Here is a 26,955-nt window from a genome sequence, read left to right as displayed (position 1 = left end):
ATGTGTTTTTATCAGGCTTGTTCCAGAAAGCTTGACTAAAGATATTCCAGTAGAGGCTGGCTAACCACTTTTTGGGGAGATTGTAGAAGGCTGGACTAGTTGATCTCTGTATTCCCTTCAGAGTCTTTGATCTTATGATTCTGATGAGCATCTGATAGCTTATGAAGTCTGGGGAGGGGATATCTAGGATACCCAGCCCTAAGGGACTCAAGGGCAGTCAGCCACTCTCAACCCCATGTGCTGAAAGGTGGATTCAGCTCGAAGAGTTCAAGAAATAAGAGTCCCTTCCAGTGAAGCCAAGTTGGGTTCTCATCCTAGTGTACCCTACAGCTTCCTGCTTGAAGTTTGGCCTCTCCACAATTCTAGGTCCCAACCTCCGTACTCTGTTCTCTTGCAGTCCCACACCTCAGCATCGGCCTCCTGCCAGTGTGCCTCCCCCAGGAAGGCCCCCTGCAGTCAGGGGCCCTACCCCGGGGCCACCTCTGATCCCTGTGCCTGTTGGAGCTGCTGCCTCCTTTGTGGCTCCCCCCATTCCCTCTCGGCCTGGACCTCAGAATGTCTTCACTAACAACGATCCCTTTTCAGCCCCACCTCAGATCCCATCTCGGCCAGCACGCATTCCGCCTGGCATCCCCCCTGGTGTGCCCAGGTAAGATCCTAAACCCCTGCTTGTTCTTCTGCCTGCCAGGGACAGCACTGAATCTGGCAGCAGCCTTGTTGTCTTTAATAGTTCTTTGAGGTAGAAGGTCCCTCACTCACACAGCACTTAAGTATAAGAAAATCACCCCTGGGAAGAAGGCTCAGCTCCTTCCCAACAAAACCTTTGGCCATGGCTGCCAGCTTCCCTGACCTCATCCCCTCAGGACCCTACTGCACACAGACATAAATCTCTTTGCTTTCAGCAGGGGACTTGTTGGCCATGGGAGCCAACATTCATTTTTCAGTGTTATTTGCTATTCCTTAAGGAACAATCTTCATTCAACTCCCAGGATCAGGATAGAGAGAGTCTGGCTTCAAGGTGGCAATTTGAAAGAATGTGTGAGGGCCCCCAGCCAAGTTACTGAGCTTCAGACCCTACCCATTGGCCTCGCTTCCACTGGCATTTGGATTCTGCTGTGGTCTGAGGGGGTTGAGGGGAGACTGGAGAATCTTGGCTAGACCAGCAGCCCCATAGCCTGTGCTACTCTTTCCCATCTTGGCTTGCCTTTCCCATCCTCACTGGGTTCTCTTCCCATCTGTTTCTATTTTCTTTACAGCAGAAGACCCCCTGCCGCACCGAACCGGCCAACCATTATCCGCCCGGCCGAACCGTCATTGCTAGATTAACCCTGGGCTCTAGAAAAAGCCCATGTACTCAGAGGGGTGTGGCAACCAGACCGTCAGGGTACCATTGTGGGTGGGGTTTCTATACACTGTTGGCTCTGAGGGATGCCTAAGGTTGTAGAAAGCAAATGTGGCTCTGGGCCCTGAGGCCTCCTTCCCTTCCCCTTTTTCTCCCTTAGTTCCTGATAGCCGGGCCTGAGACCATATTTGCCAGGCAGGGAACATCCGAACTTGTAACCAGTGGGCCTGGTGGCACACCTGCCCTCCTTGCCCATCCCAACACAGATGTAGGCAGCACCCAGGGATGCACTGACAGGCCAGGGATGCAGCTCTGCAGGCTCCCAAGGCACTTGCACTTAGCCCTGAACTGAGCAGTCCTGGGGAGCCTGGAGTGGGGTTGGGTTCTTGCACTTTGTGAATGAGGTCTGGGACCTGAATTAGGGCAGAGGGATGGGACTGATGGAGTGGCCTGTCAGCTCAGTCCATAAACCCTAGGCACTGTTTATGTATACATAATGTATGGATTGGGGAGGGAGGGACCCATGAGTCTTGGCCTTTGGGCACAGCAAGAGCCTGTTTCTGTGTCCTTGGCCCTTTGAATGACTTGTGATTAAACCAAATGTAAACTGGAGACCAGGTGAGCTTCCATATCCTTTGTACTCAAGTTAAAGGATGTGCTACTACTATGTGAGCCAGTTGAGTCAGGGCTTCTCTTCCCTAAGTCACCTTATTTGAGGAGAGAGTCCTGCTGGCCAGATAAGTCTTGGCCCCCGCCCCCCAGGCCAGAATGGGGATTACTGCTCTTCTCACCATGGGCCTCACTCACGTTCATCACCCCAGGCCTCAGAGTGACAGTGAATCAGGCCATGGCATGGACAGGGGTGAAGTAGCAAGCAGGAGGGCCTGGCCTGGGGTTATCAGATGTACCCAGTCAGAAAGTAGCTAGCCTGGCATGGGGAGGGGGGTTAGGGTTATGGTGGCCAGAGTTTTGGTGGTCTTTCTCATCTCTCCACTGCCATGGACTGTTCCTTTACACTCCCAGCCACTGGTGTATTTGCACACCTCCAGTTGTACATACTCCTTCTGGAAGTCAGGCTTAACTAAAATGTCAAGCCCAAGCCCAAACACTGCTGCATTGGAACCACTTGTTAAGCTTCCAGAGATGTATCTATCTCCAGCCCTTAAACCCACCCTAAACCCCAGAGCTGCCTTAAGCCCCTGCTGTTGGGGATGGGGACCCATTGGGGTGCAAAAGTGACTCTTAGGAAAGTGGTCTTCCCTTCACCCCCAACCCCAGGCCAGGGAGCACTTGGATCAGGGACCATGTCTGCCTGAGGGATTGCCCAGGGCTCAGAGCTGATGTTGGCCTGGCTGGTAGACCATCTGCCAGACCTAGAATGTCTAGGACCCTTTGTGGGGTATGGGCTCCAGCTCTGGTCACGCTGGCACCTCTATGTGGGACTTAACTTGTTCCTTCACTCAATTTGACCAGTGTAAGTGCCTCTGCTCTGTACCCTATTAATAAACTAAAATAAAGGGAAGAAGCTACTGGTGGCGGTGTCTGTCTCCTCCTGTCTTTGCTTGGGAGTAAAGGGGATGGTAATCTGCTTCTTGGGGGTCCCCCTGCTGTCCCAGAACCCTGCTCAGCCCTGTCCACTACCCCTGCACTTCATTGAGAGCATCAGAATTAGCTGCCCTACCCCATCCATCTTTAGGTGCCTGCTGCTCCCCAAGAACAGCTAGCCAAGCAGATACTGAGCCTCTAGTCCCCAGAACTTCCACTATTCATACCCACCCTCAGACCTTGCCCAGCCCTACCAAATCTCCAGGTGTGAGCCTTTCCCTCTCTTCAAGAATATGGAGCTGCTTGGATAAGGAGTCTGGTCGTAGATTTAGAATACAGAGAAACTACTCCCTGGAGATGGGTCTTTAAACTGTGCTGCAATTTCCCACCCACCAAAGAACTGAATTATAGGCTGGCAAGATGCTGTTAGTGCGTTCTGCATTCACTTCCTCTTGCCTTAGCTTGACCTCTAATAATAGCTCTCATCCTGTAAGTCCAAAACCAGGCACATCAACCAGCGCTGGGGGAAATATGCCTTGGAGAGAGATAAGGTCCTGCTGCCTGCAGAATTTCTACCTTGTTAGCAAGGCTAGGGATTTCACCAAGTGTTGAGCAAGGCTCCCAGACCTGTAGAGGTCCCTGGGAGATTGAATCTGACAGAAGCCCAAGCTTTTCAGCTGATCAGAACTATTTTAACCCTCTGCCTGGAGGCATCTGCCCACATTACCCCAAGATCTGACTCCCTGGGGGAGAGGCAGAGTTGTCCCATTCTTAACAGGGGACCCACCCTTATACTTAGCGACCTCATCGGGGTCCAACCACTCCATGGCCTTCTCTCCACAACAAGGTTAAACTTATTGTTTCTATTTCTCTCTTGTGCTCAGGCGACCACCTCCTTCTGCTCCTTCCCGGCCCTTCTTCTGAGTTTCGTCTGGTTGAGAGACATCCATCTCTATAGGTGCCAGCCTGCTGCCTTTGCCCAGGGCCATTGCCCTGTGGGCCTTGGGAGCTGAGGGGGCATTTTCCCATTCAGGCTAGGCCTGAGCTCCCAACAGTGGCACCACGGAGAGTTGGCATTCACTCCTGCTGGTCATGTTGCTCTAGGCCCAAACTTGATAGCCTGGTTTTCAGGGGCACAGGTCCTAGGTGCAGTCAGCTTGTGCCCCAGCCTAGGCCCCAATTACCACACACTCCTCAATTCCAAAAGTTATTTATTGAACCAGAGCTGGTACTTTGTTCCATGTGGCTCAGGAGTCACCCCTTCCTACCCTTGGCTAAACTGGCTAACCACTCTCTGCCCAATAAATAAGGCTACTGCCCTTGTTACCCGGCCTTCGTTTGCTTTGAAGATAATCTCAATGAACACAGACTGAGCGGATCAAGTCCTCCAGTTGGGGATGCAGCCACACTGGTGCTGATTAGAGTGCCAGGCTGGAGGAGAACCACCCATCCTGTCTCCAATAAATTGACAGTCCTGGGCAAGCACATGACAGTGTCTGAGTTTCATTAAAAAAAGTTCTTGATGAGGCACAAGGGTATTGTCCCAACCTGTTCCCATTCCGTCTCTTAGTTTATTTCTGCTGGGGACTGGGCACCTGCCCCACACAGCGCTAATTTTGTCTCTGAGCAGCTGGCATTTGGGGTACTGAAATAGCAGTGGAGGGAAAAGAGAAAAATCATGTGACCATGGACTCAGCCTAGAGTCTAAAGAATGAGGCCACAGCCTGACCTAGGGGACACCTAGACTGGCAAGAGAGAAGGAACAGGGTGAGATGGGGAGGGGAGTTTGCCCCAGGATGGATAATACTTAAGGCACCTGGGGTGGGGGAGGGGGAGAGATAACCATTACTCTCTGGGCAGCTTTGAAACAAAAGATTTTACCCCATCTCTCCCTCCTTGCTTCTTCAGTTATGGAGCCTGCAGCCCCTATCTGCATCTCCCTTCCAGGAAGCACATACCATAATGCATCCCCATACCATGCCTGCTGTTCACCCATCAGGCCTATTTCTGTCTCAACTTAGGTTTGGGGTATCCTGAGGGTACTCTGAGCTCTAGAGGACAGAAGGACCTCCTAAGAAGCCTCTGACTTAAGTACCTGCTCCATCTTTCTATACAGGAGAAAAAAATCAAGAGACCCTCTACCTTCTTATGTCCCTGACAAAGGGGAGGGGCCAGCACCCCAGGCTTCTTCTGACCCTTTCTTGATCAGTTTTTAACTGCTTCCCCCCCAAGGAAGTTCAGTTGTTCCTAAAGGCAGGGCTATGAATAGACCCTGGGCAGGAGAGAGAGACTCCCACCCCCACCCCCCAATTCCCTCCCAAAGTTACCCCTCATCAGAGAGGGCTATGTGCGCACAGCCTGCTTGTCCTGGAAGAGGCCTTTGAGTGTGCACACTTGGAGCACGGACACTAACAGCAGCAGCCCCACGTTAACAGCAGACCAGAAGTTAACCCTCTCCAGGTTGCCCTCCTGCAGGTTTCGGTCTCGAGCCTCAAAAGCCCTCAACAGAGTCAGCACTTGGATACTTCGCTCCAGCCTGGTCTTCATCATCTCAATGGACTCCTATGGGGAAGAAGGGAAAAAGCCCTAGACATAATGGTTCCTGAGATGGGCTCCATCCCCTTAGCCTGAAGCACAGCCCACCCACGTTTAATATCTATACAAGCCTCATAGGCTGGGCAGAGAATTCCTCCCACTATTCTAAATGAAGACTCAGTAAGGGAATGTGGCCAGGTAAAGGCACTCGTTTAGCCCCATTAGATTCAGAAAGCAATCCTAGGCACTGAGGATTTGAGTACAGCTAGTGGTGTGGCGGAAACCAAGTAGGGCAAAATTTAAATCCCACTTACTAGCTGAAAGACCTTGGGCAAGTTGCTATACCTCTCTGAATCTTATTTTTTCTCATTTAAAAAGATATTTGTACTATGCATTTCAATGAGTCACAAGGGAAGCGCTTTGCAAACTTCACTACTGTGTAAATATAAACCCTTACTAGCATTTCCTTTTCACCAGAGAGCTGCTCCTCAGGGGCTGAAAGAGGAGCCAGGTCAGGGGGAACAGATGCTGGGCTGGGCTGGGGGTAGGAATCCAATTCCCACCTTAATGTCCTCAATCTTGATGTCAAGCATTTCTTCAGGCTCCACCACATCGGCCCAACCGTCACCATCATTATCCTCCTCATCCTGTAGACTGTCAAATATGAGCTCAAAGAACACTAGCTTCTCTGAAATGGTGCTGAAGGAGTTGTCAAAGCACAGCTTGTAGTCTCCCAACTCTGTGGGCTCCACCCTGGAGATGAGAGAAGAGAATGCGCAACCCCTCAAGCTGGATAGGGTAACCTACCCAATCACCCCATTCTGCCAAGGAGATGCCCCTGCAGCTCTGGCAGATAACAGTGGGTAACCTGAGGCCAGGTCAGGCTAAGCAGATGTAACCAAACCCTTTGAAAGTAGGGCAGCCAGGCTGGGACATAAAAGGGGGTGGGGATGGGGACACTCAAGGTATACTCACGTGTGCACCCCATCGGACTTGCGGTACTCACTAACCAGCAGCACACCCCGAGGGCTCTCCAAGGAGAAGTCCACGTCTAGCCCCGCGCCTCCGATCACCTGGAGGCAGAGGCAAAACGGGGCGCCCCTTGAGCAGGTATGAGGATCACCCCCACCAACCTCGGGGGATGTTGCCAGGAGAGCCGGAGGGATCCCACCACCCACAACCAGGGCCCCATGGTGCTTGCAGGGGAATGTCAGGACCCCATCCTTGGTCCCATTCCCCAGGGAGTCCCCCCACCCCCTCTTCTGCCCCCAGCCTCCAGGGCTCTGGCTCCGCCTCTCCACGGCACTTTTTCCTAACCCCGCCCCTACGGTAGTTGGCCCCACCTTCTAAGTCTCTGGGCCTCAGATCTCACTTTCTGACCTAGCCCCGCCCCTTCTCGAAATGCGTGGTTCTGGCCCCGCCCCCTCGCTCAGCAGCGCCCACCAAGCTGTGGAACCGCTCCTAGCGGACCTAAAACTGGCCCCGCCCACACAGGGTCCCCAGTCTGACTCGGACTCCCCTCCCCCCTCCTGCAGCTTCCCCACCCTCACCCCAGCCCCCACCTGGTACTCGGCCTCCAGGCTGGCGTTGGCTGGTGCGGGCTGGTAGAAACACTGCCTCCGGCCAGCAGGCAGCAAAAATGTGAACTCGCCGTCCTGGGGTGGGGGAGCCCGGGAGCCAGGCTCGGCCGCTGTCTCGGCCACCAGTGGCGACAGCCATCCCACCAGGGCCAGGGCCAGGGCCGCCCTTGCCGCCATCATCCGGGTCATCCGGCAATGTGAGGAAGGGACTCGGCCCCTTTAAGGCTTTGCTCCGCTGCCCGGCTGCCTCTCCGCTCGGTTGGCTCCCACGCCTGCCTATCGGGCGAGGAGTCCCGCCCCTTCTGCCCATCGCTGGGATTGGAAGGAGGCTGCTCTCCCCTTCCTTTTCTCCCTTTCTGGAAGCAGCCCCTCTGCGGGGACTCGGTGGGATGAAACCAGCGCCCCGGCTGGGCCGACCCCGCAGGCAATCGTCGAGACAGCTAAGCCCAGGCCAGAAGGAGGGGCTGGGGGTCCTTACGGAGGAGCCCCCGCGACCGTTTCCCAGAATGCCCCGAGCGGGGAGCCGTTGGCCGTTCCTCTGCTTGCCCGCCTCTTCGCGCGGCCTGGCCGAGCGTGGGGTCTCGTGGCCCGCCCTCCCCGGGGAGGGGCCTGACCGCACCCTTCGTCCGTGACCTCCGTTCCTTCCTCCCGCCGGGGTTTGGGCTCCCACCCCACATCCCCCGCAACACACACACCCTTCCACAATTGAGGAAGCTGGAAGGTCGAATGACTTGCCTTAGGCCAGAGGGGAAGGCGGGCGGGGGAAGAATCTGATTAATTTTTTCAGTTCCAAATTCTCTTTTTCCCCTAGTCTGTTACAAATATGTGTACTCTTGGGAAACAAATGTCTGCGTTACTCACCTCCCCCTCCAAAAAATGCAAGAAAAAGGAGAAAAGTGACTTCAGCCTACTTCAGTCGGTTCCGTATCGTGAAACCTTTGGAATTGTACTAGGTCCTTGTGTGGATAATTCTCTTTACAACATTGCCTTACCTTGTGGATGGTTCACCTGGTTCTGTTCACTTCGCCGTTAGTTCATACAGGTCTTTACCGGTTTCTCCCAATTCCTGGCGGGGAGGGGAGAAGGATTCGAATCCAGGGCTTACTTTGTTTCCGCTTTCCCGAAGCATAGCTTAGTAGAAAGTACTTGGAGATCTGTTTTGCATCCTGCATCTTCATATCTGTGGACTGATGGTTAGTGAACTTCCCCTCAGTTTGTTCATTTATAAAATGGAGTTAATAATAATTGCACTAGCTGTCTAACAGGGTGACTGTGATAAAAAATACTTTGCATCTGATTTATTCAAGACCTTTAAAATCTAAGGAGGAGTGACTATCCACATTAGTGTAAAACAAAGTTGTATGTAAAGGGAGTAATTCAAACAAATACTATCTGACACGTTGAGGACCCTGGGAAATTTTGCGGAGGGAGAAATCACCTTCAGATGGGGAAATTTGGGAAGATTTCTCTGAGGAAATAGCTCCTGAGATGGGACTAGAAAAGGAGAGTTTCTGCAGGTTAAGATGAAATGGGAGTGAATTTGCAGGCATGGAAGACCAGTTTACCAAACTGTTCATATCTTGATAATGGCAAGAAGAGATGGAAAACAATGATGTGTGAAGGGGAGTAATAATCACTCATACTTCAATATTGATTTAAGGTTTATGAAACAAATTTTTTAAATAACCATGTGACTAAGGCAATGCAAAGAATATCCATATCTTACAGATAAGGAAACAAAATCACAGAGGTTGTTACACAGTAAATATTGGAAGCAGGATTCAAACTCAGATCTCCTGACACTTAAAATCCAGTGTGTTCTTCCCATTATATATATATATATATTCCCAAAGGATACATATACTTCCCAAAGGAGATATTCCCACTATATATATATATATTCCCAAAGGATATATATATCCTTCCCAAAGGAGAGATTTGGCCCAGATTAATAAGGGCCAGGTTAAACATAGGACTTTCCTGGCTTTCAGCCTTGGGAAATTCTAGGGAGTTGAAGATGAGGACCAGATCTATAATCCCAGCTTCAATGAATACCTGTATTCCCAGCCCTATGCGGTGAGATACAGAATATCATACACCTCTTTGATTAAAGGAGTTTGGTTGGTTGTCGTCCTTCATTGTCAAAGAGGATAAAAATGACATCACCATGATAAAGTGAAGTTTTAGTGTATCCAACTGTGGCTGATCAAACCAATACAAGCTCGGAATGCTCTACCACAGGATAGTCTGTATGAATATTTGGGGTGGATACTCCAAATTTGCACATCCTACATTTCCTTTGTGCTGTTTCAATTCTGCTTTGCTCATAGAACACAGCACCCTTACTGATGCGGGCACACCATGCTGAGCAGTCCTGCACCAGTGTCTCCATGTCACACAGTCAAATCCAAAGTTCTTGAGAGAGACCTTGAGAGTGTCCTTGTATTGCTTCTGACCACCATGTGATCGCCTGCCCCATGTGAGTTCTCCATAAAATAGTCTTTTGGGCAAGCATACATTTTGCATTCGAACAATATGGCCAGCCCATCAGAATTGTGGTCTCTGAAGCATAGTTTGAATGCTTGGCAGTTTAGTTCGAGCAAGGACCTCAGTATCTGGTACCTTCTCCTGCCAGGTGATCTTCAGAATCTTCCTAAGACAGTTCAAATGGAAGCGATTCCATGTCCTGGCATGGCACTGGTGGACTGTCCATGTTTCACAGCATACAACAATAAGGTCAGCACAACAGCTCTGTAGACCTTCAGTTTGGTAGTCAGTCTAATACCTCTTCTCTCCCAAACTTTTCTTTGGAGCCTCCCAAACACTGAGGTAGCTCCGGCATCGCGTATGTCAACATTGTTGTCAATGTGTACAGCCCTGGAAAGTACATTACCTAAGTAGGTGAACTTATCCACAGTATTCAAAACTTTTTCATTTGTTGTAATTGATGGTTCCACATATGGATGATGTGGTGGTGGCTGATGGAGCACCTGTGTTTTTTTGGTGTTAATTATTAGGCCAAAATTAGCACAGGCAGCAGAGAATTGATCCATACTTTTTTGCATCTCAGCTTCAGAGGCTGCACTGAGTGCACAATCATCTGCAAACAGAAAATCATGCATCAACACTCCGTGCACTTTGGTCTTGTCTTGCAGCCTTTTCAAATTGAAGAATCATACACCTTGTTGGGGAAATGAACTAATGCCCAGTGAACAATTAGAAAAAGAATTAGAGTTAGAGTGGCAGACACAGACTATAATTAGCAATAGGAATTTATAGAAGTAGGGAACCAGAGTGGTGGGGCTTGATCCAGGCCTGAAGGGATTTAGTTAAATGAGAGGGAGAAAAAGAGGGTGTTAAGGCTAGGAGAACAGTTTGAATAAAGGCCTGGAACTGACAAGTGGTGTCTAAATTCTTCTAAAGCATTCTCAGTCAACTAGCATTTATTAAGTACCTTTGGGCTAGTCATTGCCCTGAAAGATACGGATATAAAGGAGGAGTTGAAGGAGGCAAAAAAAAGCTCTCATCTAGAAAAAGGTTTAGAAATCATCTCTACATAAAGATGCTGTATAGACAAAACAGGTGTCAGAAAGGGGTAAGAAATCACTCTGCATTCTAGGGGCAACTGAAACTATCAATATTAGTGATTATTTTTAAATGGCTACTCAGGGCTATTTCCACCCTGAGAAATTGTACCAGTAACCTTATATGAGTATATGATGCTCTTGGTATTAATTCACATTTTCTTTCCTGTTAATTGGGTCTATTGCTTCACCTTCCCAAGGTATCTTTGAGAACTAAGTAGCTATTATCCCTCCTCCAACATGGACAAGTTTGATCCCTCAGTTTCTCCTTTACCTAAACAATTCAATTTTTTTTACTCTCAGCATTAGGCATATTTTACTAGACTAGAAGGTCCTTGAAAGCAGGGAAGATGTCTTTTTCTTGTTTTTGAGAGCAGAGTCCCACAGTCCTTAATATAAGTTATTTATATTTGATACATAAATGAAAACAAAAATGAATGAATAGGTGAGGGGGGAAGTACTTTCTACTTGTCACTCTAACTATGTGCATTCTCACTGACATGTCCATCCATATTTTTCTCAAAATGTGATCCCAAACCAGATCTATGGATTCAAGAAGAGATACCAAGAGACACAAACAAACATAAAGAAACTATTGCTGTGGCAGGGAACAGGGGGTTTCTATTACAGAAGAGGAGTTCAAGGACTGGGGTTAATTTTTTTTTTCTGATTAATAAAGTTCTCCCTATGGGAGGGATTCTCAAGTTGAAATAGCCAGCCCCAGTTCAAGAAAATGGTCCAGATTTTTATTTCAGCTGTGTTGTGGTTTGTACCTGAGGGTATGGGTTTTCAAGTAGCCAAGTGACCCTTCCCCTTTTCCACTTCCTTTAAAGAAAAAAGGGAAAGCAAAAACATTGTTTCTCAAATTCATAAAATCTGTAGAATTCATCTGAAAACATGGAACTTAGCTTCCTTGGTTTGACATACTATTTGTAAAAGGGAAGGGTAGAACAGCCATTCCCTTTCAGTTCAAGAGTATGCAACTTCCTCCTTGGGTGAGGAAACTGCCCTCGTAAACTCTTTTCTTCTTTCTTCACAAGAACTTGGTTGTGAGTGTTGTTTCTCTCTTCGGCCAGAATCATAAGTGAACTCAGTGAAGAGATGCCCTGGAAAGTCCTCTTTTTTGTAACTGGTAAGTTTCTTTATCTGATGACACCTTGGGCATCAGAAATTACTTCCTAATTTGTTGAACATGATATGTGAGAACCTTTGACAATATTTGCTAGACCTGAGGAAAAGGAGGCTTGTTTGTACTGATTTCTCAGGGTGTTGTACCAATTTCAGGATCCTAACCCCAGAAATATGTGTTTTGTACTCTGCTCTCAAAGATATAGGATGGTGGTATGTCCAGGCCTTTGACTCTGCTTTTGAGAGGATGAGTGTAACCCCATGACCCATGAACCTCTGAATGTTCACTGGAAAATTCCTGTATGGAGGGTGGAGGTTCCAGGGCACTCTATGTTGGGGGAGGGAAATGTGTTGACATTCAAGAGAAGAACTCTTATTATCCCTTCCAGGGCAGACTTGCCTTGCTGGTCATCAGGTCATAGATTTAGTTAAAAGGGAGGTTAAAAGCCATCTAATTCAACACCTTCATTTTGCAGATAAGGAGACTAATATTCAGAGGTTTGGTGACTTGACCTAGAGCAAGTAGGAGAGCTGATATTAGAACCCAAGTTCAACATGCCATGTAGCCTCCCCATGAATCCTCTCTGCAGAGCTCAGTCCGTATTCAAAACCCCTTCTTTGTGTACTTTGTTTCTCAGGCTCTTTGGCAATACCAGCTCCTTCCATTTCCCAGACCCCTCCGTACCCTAGCAACCCCGGGGATCCCATCCACCTTCAATGTGTAGCCCCCTCTGCCTTCCAGGGGGCTGAGTTTTCACTGTTCCACAGAGATGAGGTGGTCCAGACACTGCAGGCACGAGAAGCCCAGGAGGGAGTAGTTTTCACAGTGACCAACATGAGTGAAGGAGGCCTTATAGCACAGTACCGATGTCAGTACAGTGTGATGGGCGAGATTGCCAAGCAGTTCTCAGACTTCAGCAAGCCAGTGAACGTGACCTTTCCAGGTAAGGGCCTTTTTGCTTTTTGACACTGTGTCAAGGTGCAGCCCCTTCCACCTGCTCACTCTTCCAGCTCTTCTTGGGATAGTCCCCTTTACCTGTCCTGCCACATCATCTCTTGTGTTGCCCTTTATCTCCTGGAGAATTTACATGGCGAGCTTCCAACATGAAGAAGTGATGGTTAGAGCTCACAACTTAACATGCAATAGTAGCTACCTACAAAACTGTCAAAAAGTATCTTGTGTCCTCTGAACATATAGTGGAGTTGGGGAGAAAAGCCTTGGAAGAAGTCAGTGCCATGATCCAGGAAGACTGCTCTCTCATTCTGATTTTTCTTTTCCAGTTTACAGGCTGCCAAACACAACCCTACCAACTCCTCCAAGTAGAGTGGATCCACTGGGGAAGAAAGGCAAGGAGGGCAAGAGGGAGGGAGGGGCTGAATGGCTCTATCTGCTGTCCTCACATCCCCAGGACTAATTTCTCAGAAGCAGGCAGGTCTGTTCTGGGAGTGTCCTTGTTATCACAGGGGCCCCAACACAAAAGTGAGTTCAGGAAATGTTGCTCCTGTCTAGAAACAGTGACTTCTACTAAGTAGAGAACACTGAATAAATCCTTTGTAGAAACCACTTCTGGAAATGAGACTCAGATACACCCTTGGTCAGTTGCCTCAGAGAAGCAAGGTCCTCTGCCTCCTGCAGTATGGTAGAATGGGAGTCTCAGTTAGTCCTCTAGTGCTCCCAGCCCAACAAGCCCACCCCTTGTGGTGAGGCAAAGCCCTGGGTACCCCCTTCCCTTTCCTTTCTATTTTTTCTCTCTCCCTCACCTGTCCAATCTCACTGTTCCTGTTTTCTAGTGCCCTCTTGGATCTTACCGCTCTCCCTGGGTCTGGCTGGAGCATTCATCCTCATTGTGATGCTGGTTGTGGCCATTCTAATAATTAGACGAGGTACATGGATTTCTTATCTTTCCCAGGGAAAAAAATGCCCTTGTTCTTAAGGAGACCAGTATTCCCAAGTGCTTTAAGGTATTCAGGGGGAGGGGGAGATTCTGTCCTACCCAGGACCCTTCCAAAGCCTCAACTTCCTAGAGAATATTGTTTCTTGTGAGGATCACAGTCCCCCTTAGATTATATAAAGTTTCTGCCTAATTATGTTTCCCTCAGTGAAACAAGAAAATCAGATGAGGCACTGGAAATGCCAGGCTTGACTCTAGGATTGTCACGACTGTAAAGAATTGCCCTTTGCAACATGAACATATTAGTGAAACAATCTAATGCTGCTTTGTTGTTGTTTTTGTTTTTGCCAGTTAAAGTCACCAACCTTCAGAAAAAAAGGTGAGGTGGGTCCAGGAGAACTTCAGAGGGCATGTGGTGGAGGAAGCATCAGTCTCCATACCTTTTGTCCTGGGATGATCTGTGTAGAATCAGAGCATTTTTAGAAAATAACTGGTTCAGGGAATGTGGATAAAGAAAGTAGGAGTGGCTTCTTTCAGAGTCTATGAGGTCTCCCATTTTCATCCTACACTAAGACAGCCCACTTTGGGGTGGAAGGTATCTGTGTCATGGAAGCAATCGTTGGTAATATTGCTCACATTCTAAGCAAGAAGTAGGTTCTAAGAGTTTCTGGGGAGCCTAAGATTTAAGCCTTTCTCTGGGTCTCCCATTATTTTCCTATTTGGAAAATGAAATCCCTCTTAGTATTGGGCTATGTAGCATTTTCCTTTGCTGCCTCACTTCATTCAAGCTCTTTTTACATGTGAGGTGACACTTAACTATTCAGAGTAAATATTAATTTATGGCTTGCAAAATCAGCGTTATTACTTTATAGTCACAACTTATATTTATTTATTAGTTAAATTGATTCTACAAATTCAGTTCAACAAACATTAAGTACTAATTATGTGTTTAATAGGGTATACTACATGCTGAGGGATATAGAAAGATCAATAAGATACAGTTTCTACTCTCATACATTATACTTTTTAATGACTTCCAACTGCACCAAGACTTTTCAGACACCCTTAGCACTTAAAATCTGCACATATGATGATAATGTAAAATAGGACAAGAAAAGTGCATAGGAGAGGCCTAACATTTAGACCAGAGGAATAGTTGTTATTCTTTCCTTATTTCATTTACAGAGAGCAAGAATCCTGCTGGACCAAGATAAACTATACTACTTCAGGTGTGTGTCCCTAGCTCCAAGTTGAGGAGTGTAGCCACCCTAGGCTGTCTCTTCCTGTACTATTTTGTCTTAGACAACCAACTTCTTCTACCAGATTCTTGAACTAGCTAGGTAGTTCACTGGATGGAGTGCCAGACTTGGAGTCAGGAAGATTCCTGAGTTCAAATTTGGCCTCAGACACTTACTAGCGGTGTGATCCTAGCCAAGTCACTTAACCCTGTTTGCCTACATATGTCTAAGTATACATATGTCTAAGTCTAGGATAGAGGGGTCTAGTGACCTGTCAGTGAGCCCACTTCTGGAACTGCCCATTAAGAGCATTAGAGTTCTGGTTCTCAGTAATGTGCTGACTGCAAGGCATTATTACACCCTCACTTTTCAAGTCTGAAGTCTCTATTTATAACCAACTTCACTGCAGTGACTACACAGTCAATAGTTTTCTTATGAGAAAAGATGCTAAAGGCAAAGGAACTGCCCTCAGTCATCTAGGATTGACTTCCTTTCTCCTCTCTTCCCCTGCACTCTTGGTCCTAACTCTCCCTAAGAGTAAAGGAGATAAAAGAGAGCTGTCCAGCTGCCCATACTGACTTTGTCATGGGAAGAAAAGGTCAAGTTTTTGATGTATCTATTTATTCATCTTGCTGTATGCAGATCACTACTAGGTGCTAGGGGAGATACAAAATTTAGATCAAACAGTTCTCTCCTTCATGGAGCTATTTGAAGAATGACACAAAAATTTAAAAGATAATATCCAACATGACAGGATCAGGGCATTAGCATCCGAGATGTATAAAATATTATATGAAGTCATATGAGCAAGGGTTGCTAATGAAAAGAAGAGATTATGGAAGACTTTACCATGAAGGTGTAAGGAGACAAATTAACATTTAGGTCCTTGTATTTGAGAAAGTTCTTTTCCTAGTTTTCCCTTTTTCTGCTAGAGGAGAGTTTGCCCTTTCCTGTTGTGGGATAGAGCAATTTAGTCATGACTCATCCTAGAGTCCATAGGGGTATGGAAGGTGAGAATTTTTTAAAACAATGCTTAGGCCAATCTTCTGCTCTTTTCCCATTACAGATATGTCTTTTGATAACTCCCTGTTCTCCATTTCAATGGTGAGTGATTCAATACTTACAGTACAACTTATAGATGCCTACCAGATTCTTGAACTAGCTAGGGGGCTCACTGGATGGAGTGCCAGACTTGGAGTTAGGAAGATTCCTGAGTTCAAATTTGGCCTCAGACACTTACTAGCGGTGTGATCCTAGCCAAGTCACTTAACCCTGTTTGCTTACATATGTCTACGTATACATATGTCTAAGTCTAGGATACATATGATTGGTTATTGAGTAGTAAATGTGGTTAAGACCCAGTACACAGCCAGCTCAGCCAGTACACAGCTAATAAGTTCCATAGGTGCAGCTGGCTACTGTATCAGGAAGGGAGATAATGGTTGTTGCTGGGATAGGCTGTGTCCTTAGGCTACGGAGAAACTGCCTAGGATAGTGTTTTGAGGCTAGAGAGAAATATGATTTTTAAAGAGAAATGTGATTTTAGAATTGGGATCCAAGCACAGGCACCCAAGCACCCCATTAGCATTAGCCAAGGCAAAGAAACAAGACAATGTGAGATGCATGTGGTTCTGGTGAGTGCCAGTTTGGTGAAATGGAAGAAAGGAAGGTGAGATGAAGCTGCAAAAGGAGCCTGGAGCCAGAGTATTCAGGTTTTCAAATGCAAAGTCAAGAAAGTTTGGACTTTATCCCATAAAAAAGCTCTCAAAGATCTGGGAGTCCTGGAGTAATAGGATCCCATGTATTAGCGAGATTCCTCTGGGAATCTGTTGAGGCTAAAAATAAGAATAGTAGCTAACATTTATATGGTACCTACAATGTGCCAGGTACTGTGCTCCAAGTGCTTTTACAAATATCTCATTTGATCATCGCGACAACCCTAAGAGGTAGGTACTGTTATTATTCCCATTTTACTGACAAGGGAACTGAAGCAAACAAAGGTTAAGTGATTTGCCCAAGGACACACAGCTAGCAAGGATCTGAGGCTGGATTTGAAATCAGATCTTCTTGAATCCAAGTTAGGTATTCTATACACTGGGCCACCTAGATGTCCAAAAAGGACTGGTTAGGTACGTATTGCAGTAGTCCAGCCAAGAAGTAACGGAGGTAGAGAATGGATTAATGAATCATGGGAATGAATGTGAGAGAGCAGAGACAAAGAATATTTTTTTTGTACTTATCAGAATTTTATTTTTCCAATTACATGATAGTTTTCACTATTCATTTTTGTAAGATTTTGAGTTCCAAACTTTTCTTCTTCCCTCCCTTCTATCACCCTTCCCCAAGATAGCAAGCAATCTCATATAGGTTAGACGTGTGCAATCATGTTAAACATATTTCTACATTAGTCATGTTGTGAAAGAAAAATCAGAACAAAAGGGGAAAACCATGAGAGAGAAAAAAAGTGAAGATAGTATACTTCAATCTGCATTCAGACTCCATAGTTCTTTCTCTGGATGTGGATAGCATTTTCCATCATGAGTCTTTTTGATTGGGCTTGGATCATTGTAACCAAGAAGAGCTGAGTCTATCATGGCTGATCATCATACAATGTTGCTATTACTGTGTATAATGTTCTCCTGATTCTGCTCACTTCACTGGGTATCAGTTCATTTAAGTCTTTCAAGGTTTTTCTGAAATCTGCCTGCTCAGAGACAAAGAATAAACAAGATTTCATGACTTACTTAATGTAGGGGAGTGAGGGAGGTAAAAGAGTCAAGGATCAAGCAAGAATTACTGGGAGAATAGTATTTCTATTAGCATAAATAAAGAGGGAAAACAAACTTCAGAGTAGAGAGAATTAGTTTACTTTTGAACATTCTGCCTTTGAAATTCCATTAAGAAATCTAGGTGAAAAGGACCTGATAACGGTCTGAAATGTGAGTGTGAAGCTCAGAAAGAAGGCTGCAGTTGGAAAATATATATAGGCAGACATTTTGTGAATCTACCTTCAGGAAAAGACTACTATTGTCATGAAATTTAATAGGTTGTAATTGGTTGAAATTTAGAACTAAAATTGAAATTTTTGTTAGGTTGAAATTTTTTTTTTACTCCACAGCAAATAGGATTCCTTCCCCAAACACAAGTTATTTTAGGCAAGACAAATCTAGCGCTCTCTCTCTCTCTCTCCCCCCCCCCCTCCTACCCTAGGTATTTTTGAGTCTTGTCAGTGAGTGCTATACCACAGATGAGAAACTGAGATGATGGTACTTCAATATGATTCCAAATACCTCCTCGGATTCAGCTTGGCAAGAAAAGAATAGGGTGGTTATGGTGATAAAGTGGACTTTCAGGAGGAAGAAAAAGGCAGAGGACTAGAATCTATGCCATAAGACAAGCAACGTGGTATGGTAGACAGAGCTGGACTCTGAGAGTCAAGAGACTTGAGTTCTGATCCCATCAAAGATACATTAGATGATACATAATACAAGATAGGTCACGACCTCCCAGAGCCTGTTTCCACATTAGTAAAATGGAGATACTAACTTTTGTCCTGCCTTACAGGGCTGTTGTGAGGAGTGTACTATATCTGCAAATTATTGTGATGGGAAGATTTAGCTGTTGCCTTCAAGGAGTTAAAGGGCTTTTATGGGGGAAAAAGGATTAGGCTTGTTCTATTTGGCCCTTGGGGTACAGACCTGGAAGCACTGTATAAAAATTTCAGAGATTTTTGGCTCATTACAAGGAAACACTTGCAAACAATTAGAACTATTCCCCCTCCCCAGCCAAAAAAATTTAAATAGGCTGCCTCAGAAAGTCATGACTCCACGTCACTTCAAGTAGGTATTTGATGAGCACTTGTCAGGAACGTTATGAAGGGGATTCCTATTGACGTGAAATGGACTAGATGACTTCCAAGATACCTTGCAACCCTGGGGAGTGTACCTGATGACCTAGGGATGACAAAAGTACAGGAAAAAGGCCCAGAATGAGAAAGGTTTACAAGACACCGATTTGTAACGGCTTTTAGAGATCGTTTAGTTAACTAAATAACTAAATGAATAGCTAACTAAATGCTCATTTTCCAGATAAAGAAACTAAGGTCCACAGGAGTTGTCGCCTGCTCGTAATCACACGGCAGGGATTTAATGATGATATCTAGCATTTGCTTAGCACTTATAAAGTTTGCAAAGGGCCTTACAGATATTATTTTACTCTCACAGCATCCCTGAGAGGTAGGTGCTATCATTATCATTATTACAGATGACGAAGCTAAGGCTGAGAGAAGTTAAGTGACTTGCTCACTTAGTAATTGCATGAGACAAGATTCACACTCAGGTCTTCCTAGTTCCAAGTCTACCACTCTCTCCATTGTGCCACCTAGCTGCTAATTTGAATCTGCATTTCCTGAATCTAAATCTCATGTTCTTTCTACTACATGACACTGGAAAAGAAAGGAAAGTGAGCATAATTTGGGCAGAGTATATAAAGTGTGGGATAAAATAAGAGGTTTGGAGCTGAAGACTAGTGAAGAATGATATACAATAGTATTTAGTATTGATGGAAGAGAAAAAATAGGGGAGTACCCCCAATTCTGTATCCTAGAAGTTACTTGATTATTTATTTTCTTTCATTGAAAAAGAAAATGACCCCAGAAGACAAGGATACTCATGGGACGTTCACCAGCTCAACTCTGGCTCCAGAACCCTTTGTGCCCAGAAGGAGACCCACATCTACTTCTTCCACTCCTGAGCTACCTGAATTCAGCACCTTCAGGTCCTTTGAATGAACCTGTCCCCTGGCTCCAGAATCCTTGTGCCCAGAAAGAGGCCCACTTCTACTTCTTCCACTCCCGGACTCCTTGAATTCAGCACCTTCAGGTGCTTTGATTGAACCTCTTCTCTGCTGTGAGACTAAGATTTTGCATTTTTTCCTTCCTGTCCTTTTGCATTCTTCCCCTGACTTATCAGTTTCCAGGCTGGGTTCTGAAGAAGTCTGGGAGGCCTGGCTCCTGTATATCTGGCTCACCACCCCTTCTTCTCTCATCTAGGGCCCCTACAGGGGAATATATCTAGATCCTCTCAAGAGATAATCTCATGACCTGAATCAGATTTTCATTGTTCCAACTGAAATACTTTGGCTCAGTAGTTGGCAACAGCCTTTTGCGTGTCTCAGGTTCATAGATGATAGATTTAGTCCTAGAAAGAGCCCTCAGATGTCATCTAGTTGAACCCCTGCACTTAATTTTTCATATAAGAAACTGAGTCTCAAGGAGGCTAAGTGACTTGTCCAAGGCCACATTAGTTATAAACTTCAGCCACTGTCAGGTATCTTTTGTATTAGGGCCTCAATAAGGGTCTTTATCTGTTGAATAGAAAATACACAGAAAACAGGATCTCGGGGACAACTGTTTGCCATTTATGGAAGCAGAGAATACTCTAGATATTCTCTAGTGTACTCTAGAGAGAATGCTCTTTCTCTAGGGGAATAGTATTGGCTATTAATTCTTCTGCCCTCATCCAAATGGCCCATTCTGAGCAGGATAATATTAATGGTTGTTGCAAGAGCACAGACAAGATACTGAACCAAAAGTTCCCATCTGGATTTACAGCATCTCTTGTCTCCACTAAAAAAAGTTTTGGAATTACTTCGACCACCACCAATGCTTTCTTGCCTTCTGGAGACTTATTTGCAGCCAGCCCTAGTTGGTGACAGGTACCTGCTAGACTATGTTCTAAGAGTACTTGGTCCTAGAGCCCTAAGTTTCTGTTGTGTGTGTCAATCCTTTTCTTTGAAAACTACAGAATTGAGGGGGCAAGATTGTCTAAGTTATTACTTACAGCTAGCACTGAGACATTTGTAAGGAACAAAGTGTGGAGTTATTATTAAAGTTGGCTGGATTTCTGTTATTAACCCTTTGGGCTTATTCCATGACAAAACATTCTAGGTGATAGAGTTTGAAACTGAATTTGAAAACGCGTGGGATACAGGAGGCAGAGAAGATATCTCATTGCTACTTAGGAAAACAGAGCCAGCTGAGATGGGGAGGTTGTTTTCTGTATCAAAAGCAGTAAGAACCTTTCAGCAGAGGTCTGGATTCACCATCTTGTTTTCTTACCCCTGTAATTGGCAGGAGGGAATCTTTCACCTAAGCTAGAATTGGAAAAGAAGTTGCCGCGGGGGCAGGTAGTGATAGGTGGCTCCTGTTCTTTGTTCAGGGGTCAGTTTTTATGATTCTATACCCTAGTAACTCAGGCCAAGGATCAGGGGGTCAGGACTAATGGGTTGAGAGGGCTGCTGGCATAGTGCAAGGCTGCCTCCTCAGCTAGGGCTTTGCACAGGTGGGCGGGCACAGCTGGTGGTGGGCGTCTACAGGGACTGAAGGACAAAGCTTCAAGCCTGGGAGTGAGATCTGGAGCTGAGTCGTGGCCGCGGCCAGGGGGGGCACGTGGAGGGCACAGCTTTGCAAGGCTCTGGAGCTGGCAAGCAGGGGCACGCTGCCATTCCCACCCCTGGAGGAGTCAGTTGGTGGCGGGTGCAGAGCTTGGGGCAGTTGCTCTCAGGCCCGCCCAACAGGGCACATAACAATGTGCGCACCCGCCAGGCCCTCGGGGGGAAGGACGGGGCAGAGGCAGGTGTGGCGCAGCGCAGCCAGGCCTGGCCCGGCCAGTGACATGGGGAACTCTCACGCCCCGGGCCTCGACCAGGGGGCGTGTCCAGCCGGGGGCGTGTCCAGCCCGGTCCGCTGTGCCTCTCGCCTCCGGTAGGGGGCGCTGTGCGGCGGGGCTCGGGCCGCGGCAGCGCCTGCGAGGCCCCTAGGAGCCGCCAGGGGGCGCTGCACCCCGGCCTCGGTTTCTGTGCTGGCTGCAGCCTGGGCCCGGGCGGCGGCGGCGGCGGCGGCGGCGGCGGCGGAGGCGGCGGCGGCGGCGGAGGCGGAGGAGGAGGAGGAGGTGGCGGCGGTGGGGCCTGGAGCCGGATCTAAGATGGCAGCGGTGGCGGCGACGGCGGCTGCTGGGGGCTCGGGGCCGGCGGGCGGCGTGGCGGCCGCGGGCCCCGGCGTGGCCGTGTCCGTGTTCCCCGGCGCTCGGCTCCTCACCATCGGGGACGCGAACGGCGAGATCCAGAGACACGCGGAGCAGCAGGCGCTGCGCCTCGAGGTCCGCACCGGGCAGGACGCCGCCTGCATCGCCCTCTACAGCCGTGAGTGCGGCCGGCCCGGGGCCGGGGAGGGGGCCCGGCCGGGCGGGGCAGCGGGAGGGAGGCCTCAGGGGACGCGGCAGAGCCGGGCGGCGTGGAGGGGGGGAGCGGAGGGGGAGGGGAGGCTCGAGGGGCCCGGGAGGGGGCTCGAAGGACACCCCATTGTGGAGCCGTCTCGTCCGCCCTCCCCGCCGGCGGGGGCGGCCTGGAGGCCTCCGCGGAGGGGGAGCCCAGCTCCCCTGGCGGCCTCGTGGTGGGAAGTTGGGCCCCATTGTAGCAGCCGGCCCCTGCTCCCGGTCCTGCCGTCTGGAGCCCCCAGCCCCGGGCCGCCCCGATGCCCCCTGAGCCTTCTCCTTTCCAGCCTAAGTGTGCCCCGGCCCCTCAGCGGAGCCTCCTGCCCTGACCCACGGCCCTTCAGCCCCCCGTGCCTGGCACTTACTAAACGCTGGGTGACGGCCTGACTGGCAGCCTCCTCAGGACACACTCCTGGTTGTCGGTGGCCTTTCCTACGTGGCCCTCAGGACTGAACCCGGCACTCCAGATGTGCTTACCATGTCTGACCTTCCTAGAAGCCTGTCTTAATTCATCCCCAAAGAGCCTTAGCTTTTTTGACTGCTGTATCACACTGTTGATTCAAATGGAGCTTGAAGCCCCCTGAAACCACAGATCTCTTTTAGAAAAACTGTGTAAATATGCCTCCCTCATCTTCTGCTTGTGAAGTCCAGCTTCTGAACCCCCCTGTCCGTCTTCCCTTGCTAAGTTTCACCTTATTAGGTTCTGCTCAGTGTTCTAGCCTGTCAAGAACTCTTTGCGTCCTGCCTGCCATCCAGCTAACAACTACCCCTCATCTGCAGATGTGGTGAGAAGAGAGAGTGAGACCAGACAGTTTGGGGTAATGGTGCAACAGCAGAGAGCACACGAGGACATCAGTAGGGGAGAGTATGGGAAGAGTTAGGGGAGCTGGTGGTGTGGGAGAGTAGAAGACTGGGTTTGGGGAAGGGAATGAGAAAAGACAGGAGCAGGTTGGGGAGGAGGAGGAAGGAGAAACTGAGTGGAATGAGAGGTGATGCGAAAGGGAAAGGCTGTGGGAAATGAGGGAGAGTGTTGTTGGGTGAGGGAAGGGTAGGAAGTCTAAGAAAATAAGGAGCAGATGATTGAGAGTGAGAGCTTCAAGGAGGCCCAGGGATTGTGGGAGACGGTAGAGTTTAAGGGCCCAGCGGATGGTGCGAAGGAAGGCCAGGTGGTTTGGGAGTGAGAAGAAAGGGGTCCTGGAGGGAAGAGGAAGGCTAGGGATGGATGAGAATGAAATCAGATCTTTGAAGAGGGAACATTGGGACTTATTGGGAATGGAGTGAGTCAGGGAATCAAGTAAAGGCCTGGTTGAAGGCAAGATTGAGCTTTATGGTTAGGTGTTAGAATGGGGGTGGTAAGTGAGGTTTCTGGAGAAATGATTTCATGAGATTCAGTGTGGCATCTGGGCTGTTAAGAATTGTGATTAAGAGGCAAGTATTGTGGAAGAAATGGATTTTTAGAATAGAAGAATGAAAACCTTTGGTCAGGTGGCAGTTTTAGAACCTAGTAAATATATTCATTAGAGAGGCAGGGCTGTTTTGGTGAAAAGAAAAGGCTTTGGGGGAAATTAAGGTGGGTGGGAGAAAATATAGTGATGAGATCATTGTGAAAACCTTGGAAGATTTTTTTTAAAACAAAACTCCATAATGTATTCTTGGGGGGGACGGGGTTAGTTTGGAAAGGTGGTCTTTTCATTTTGAGGATGCAGTTGGTTTAATTGCATTTTCACTTATTTGTATTTGTACAAAGCGAATTAAGGGTCCCCAGAAAAATTAGTTTCAGAATTCTTTGGTTTAATGAAAATCTTGCAGCTATTTTCAAAGTCCCCAGGTCTCTTTTGGAGACTTCATTTGTAAGTTTTTATTCTGATCTGCCATCTATAGATACTCTTTACCTCTCTCAAGTTTTTGTTGTATTTCTCTTTCATTCCACATTGTGCTTTTTTCACCACTTATATTGTGACCTCCTTAGTGGATAGTTTGAAACCTGTTCCCTGCTTGTGGGCTATGGAACACGAACATTTCACTTTGTCGTAGCTAAATTTTTAGAAGTAAAATTCAAGAGCTACTTTTCTCTTCCAAATTTCCCTCCTCCACTAAAAGTGTCCACTTAACTTCCTCCAGTGTATAATTTAAAATTCACTTCTGCTGGGGGCTGAGGGAGGGTGTCTAAAGAAAGGGAAGACTTAACCAAGCCATTGTAGAATAGGTATTTGAAGTAGTAAGCTCTGAAGGGTGTTAGAAGGACCCCTTAAGCTCCGTAAACTTACTCTGTGAACTTACTCAACTAGTAACCTCTTTGAGAAGTTAATTAGTTTAGCTATACACTGTCCTCTTCTCTTGAGTCCCATACCCCCTTGGCCTATTTCCACTCACATCTTGAAAAACCCTGGCATACCTTACCTTCTTCACTTCTAAGGCACTGTTGTAATGCCCCAGAGGAAGTCACATCATTGTGCCAATTGGGCCCAGGCTAATGGCATGGTGATCCTTTTATTCTTTCCTAGTTGACTTTCTACCACTCTTCCATAGTAGCTATCCCAGATCTTCTCTTGTTTCTTTATCATTCCTTCACCTTTCCTTTCAACAGAGTACCTACTTCATCCAGAAAAGAGAGTTGTAGTAAGCTTCATCTTCTCTGTTCCACTTCTCCAAATTTCTTCACATCACCCCCCATTCTCTCTTCCTTTGTCCCAGAAACTTGTAAAGAGGTGGCCTTATTCACCAAGGCAGGTCCTCTGTACAAGCCCTAATCTCTTACCCTCATGTCTTCTAGGAGCTTGCCTATCTGATCATACTCATTTCTAATCTTCAGTCTCTTCTAGTCTACTGGCTCCTTCCTGGCTGCCAGCAAACATGCTCTTAGTCTGTGCCATCCTTAAAAGCTCTTCCCTTGACCCAAGTATTACCTCAAGCTGGAATCCTATATCCTCACTTTTATAGCTAATTTCCTAGAAAAAACTCTTATTAGCTCCACTTTGTCTCCTCCTTTCATTTTTTAGCTTTTTGCAATATGGTTTCAGACCCTACTACTCAACTGAAAGTATCTTCTGTAAGCAATCTCTTAATTGCTAAATCTAATGGCCTTTTCCCTGTCCTCATCCTTCATCCCTGCAGTATTTGACACCCTTTACCACCCTTGCCTCCTGGGTACCTGCTTCTTAGGTTTTCATAACACTGTTCTCTCCTCGTTGTCCTACCAGTCTGACTGTTCCTTGTTAGTGTTCTTTGCAGTATCATCCTCCATGCCCCATCTCCCCCTCACTCTCCTCCCTGGATTGTAAGTGGGCCCTTTTCCCTTTCCTCTCTGTACCCTCTTTCTTGATGATCCTGTCAGTTATCCAACCCTAGTCTCTCACCTAAGCCTAGTCCCATATGACCAGAACTGCCTGTTAGATATTCTCTAGGCATCTCAAACATGACATGTCTAGAATGGAACTCATCATTTTCCTTCTTAAACTTCTCCTTGAAACTTCTCTATTTATGTTAAGAGCACCATCCTCCTTCCAGTAACTTGATTTTGTAATCTTAAGCGTTACCTTTGACTTTTCCTTTTCCCTAACCCTTCCCTCTTCCCATCCCCCACTGTCAATTCAGTGGCCAAATGTGAGGCTGACCACAGATGAGTTGACTCTTTTTCCTTGTAGAGATTGAGAACTATTACTTTGAAACTCTTCAATGCAAAGTTCCAGAGTTCTGTAGAGACCCAAAGCTCTAGAATTTGATTTCTACCTAGGCTATGTCCAGAGGGAGTGACAGTTTCTTATCAGCAATCCTGATGAAAAGAAGGGAGAAGGCATGGGCAAATTTATTCTACTTCATAACTGTTGCTTCAAAACCTATCTAGAATAGTCTTCCTTTTAAGTGTCTTGACTTCACAGCCTCCTGACCTCATTAAACTTTGGGCAAGAAGCTTTAGCAGAGTAGGATTTTCAAGAGCCACATTTTCTCTGATCCTGAGTGAACATCTTGAGGGTTCTTAGAGGGGTGAACAGAATGTGGATAGCTTGATGACTGCTCTTCTTTGGGTGTGATGGCATTGGCCATGTGCTTTGGAGTTATGTGAGCTCAGTTACAATCCCACATCTTACTCCCCTATGTGATCATAGGCAAGTTGCTTAGCTTGCCTTCTTACCTGTCCAAGGAGGGTGTGGGGGTAGATGTTCTCTAAGGACTCTTGTCTCTCTAAATCCTATGGACTTCTTGGATTCAAGCCTGTGGTGGATGCTGAGGGACAGGAACATTTGCCAAGATACCTAAATGAGCCCCTCCTTTTATTTGGGTAACTGTTTTATAAAACACTTATTTTATAAAAGATTGTTTTATGAAGGTTTTACTCTGTGCCAGCTACTGTGGGGATCCAGCCTCTGGCCTCAAACAACTTGAATTCTCCTGGGGTGGTACAACATGTACACAGAGAAGTCAATATAAAATCACTGGAGTAGGGAGAGAACACGAACGGCTAGCAGAATCATCTCAGAAGGGCCCAAAATGATTGCTTTCTGATAGAAGCAATTAATGTTAGCCAGCACCTTGGTGTTTGACTTCAATTTCTCAAAGCCATCCATATGGTTAAAGGCCAATGCCCAAGTGGCAGAGGGGAAGAAGGGACAGGGAAACAAGGTCTGCTTATGGCAGAGTAGTTGAACTGTGACTGTGAAATCTTCAAGTCCAGGCATTTCTGATAGAGAGTTCCTGGCTGAGCAGACAGCATCTCAGCCATCACACATATGGAGAAACAGGAGTCCTAAGACCATCGTCACTGCATGCTTTAACAGGGCAGAAGGATTACACTATGACTTCCTGGACTGAACAGTCTAATTTTTATAACATGTCCCCAGAG

The 26,955-nt window shown here is 47.0% G+C and overlaps 4 protein-coding genes across 23 annotated transcripts in view; 3 read left to right on the top strand and 1 right to left on the bottom strand.

The window, feature by feature from the left end:
* DNM2 (dynamin 2) overlaps nt 1-4,372 on the top strand; it is a 73,994-nt gene extending 69,622 nt beyond the window's left edge. For 7 of the 13 annotated variants that reach the window (XM_072602362.1, XM_072602361.1, XM_072602355.1 and 4 more), the window contains 2 exons: nt 398-649; nt 1,257-2,871. In XM_072602362.1, the coding sequence (XP_072458463.1) occupies nt 398-649; nt 1,257-1,326 (322 nt within the window). In that variant the 3' untranslated portion in view covers nt 1,327-2,871. Of the gene's footprint in view, nt 1-397; nt 650-1,256; nt 2,872-3,771 lie in introns of those variants that run through there. The other 6 variants (XM_072602360.1, XM_072602359.1, XM_072602358.1 and 3 more) reach the window with 2 other exon arrangements.
* On the bottom strand, nt 4,082-7,510 carry TMED1 (transmembrane p24 trafficking protein 1). Its single transcript, XM_072602373.1, has 4 exons — nt 6,985-7,510; nt 6,398-6,495; nt 5,986-6,175; nt 4,082-5,449 (listed from the first exon to the last, which is right to left on the bottom strand). The coding sequence occupies exons 1-4, from the start codon at nt 7,189-7,191 to the stop codon at nt 5,231-5,233; spliced, it is 714 nt and encodes a 237-aa protein (XP_072458474.1). The 5' UTR covers nt 7,192-7,510; the 3' UTR covers nt 4,082-5,230.
* Nucleotides 7,120-20,757, top strand: C4H19orf38 (chromosome 4 C19orf38 homolog). Of its 7 annotated transcripts, none has more exons than XM_072602372.1 (9): nt 7,120-7,199; nt 11,663-11,718; nt 12,353-12,658; nt 12,996-13,061; nt 13,506-13,598; nt 13,958-13,985; nt 14,792-14,835; nt 15,911-15,948; nt 19,487-20,757. In XM_072602372.1, the coding sequence occupies exons 2-9, from the start codon at nt 11,688-11,690 to the stop codon at nt 19,631-19,633; spliced, it is 753 nt and encodes a 250-aa protein (XP_072458473.1). In that variant the 5' UTR covers nt 7,120-7,199; nt 11,663-11,687; the 3' UTR covers nt 19,634-20,757. The 7 variants fall into 7 exon arrangements, with proteins under 7 accessions (XP_072458473.1, XP_072458466.1, XP_072458468.1 ...); XM_072602365.1 differs by lacking the exon at nt 7,120-7,199 and adding an exon at nt 7,553-8,195; XM_072602367.1 differs by lacking the exon at nt 7,120-7,199 and adding an exon at nt 7,913-8,044.
* A 1,055-nt stretch (nt 20,758-21,812) lies between these two features.
* Nucleotides 21,813-26,955, top strand: part of CARM1 (coactivator associated arginine methyltransferase 1) — a 47,843-nt gene continuing 42,700 nt past the window's right edge. For both annotated transcript variants that reach the window (XM_072602336.1, XM_072602335.1), the window contains exon 1: nt 21,813-22,044. In XM_072602336.1, the coding sequence (XP_072458437.1) occupies nt 21,828-22,044 (217 nt within the window). In that variant the 5' untranslated portion in view covers nt 21,813-21,827. The remainder of the gene's footprint in view (nt 22,045-26,955) is intronic.

The sequence above is a fragment of the Notamacropus eugenii genome, chromosome 4, assembly GCF_028372415.1.
Source record: "Notamacropus eugenii isolate mMacEug1 chromosome 4, mMacEug1.pri_v2, whole genome shotgun sequence".
Classification (NCBI taxonomy): Eukaryota; Metazoa; Chordata; class Mammalia; order Diprotodontia; family Macropodidae; genus Notamacropus; species Notamacropus eugenii.
Note: the sequence above shows the minus strand (reverse complement) of the source record. Positions and strands in the feature narration are given on the sequence as shown.

Bases quoted from the DNA above. Each gene is read 5' to 3' on its own strand.
- C4H19orf38 (XM_072602372.1), top strand. From the start codon at position 11,688: ATGCCCTGGAAAGTCCTCTTTTTTGTAACTG. The intron at 11,719-12,352 runs GTAAGTTTCTTT...TTTGTTTCTCAG, and splicing joins AGTCCTCTTTTTTGTAACTG to GCTCTTTGGCAATACCAGCT. The intron at 15,949-19,486 runs GTGAGTGATTCA...TCATTGAAAAAG, and splicing joins CCCTGTTCTCCATTTCAATG to AAAATGACCCCAGAAGACAA.
- TMED1 (XM_072602373.1), bottom strand. From the start codon at position 7,191: ATGACCCGGATGATGGCGGCAAGGGCGGCCCTGGCCCTGGCCCTGGTG. The intron at 6,176-6,397 runs GTGAGTATACCT...TCTCATCTCCAG, and splicing joins AAGTCCGATGGGGTGCACAC to GGTGGAGCCCACAGAGTTGG. The intron at 5,450-5,985 runs GTGGGAATTGGA...TCTTCCCCATAG, and splicing joins TCAAGATTGAGGACATTAAG to GAGTCCATTGAGATGATGAA.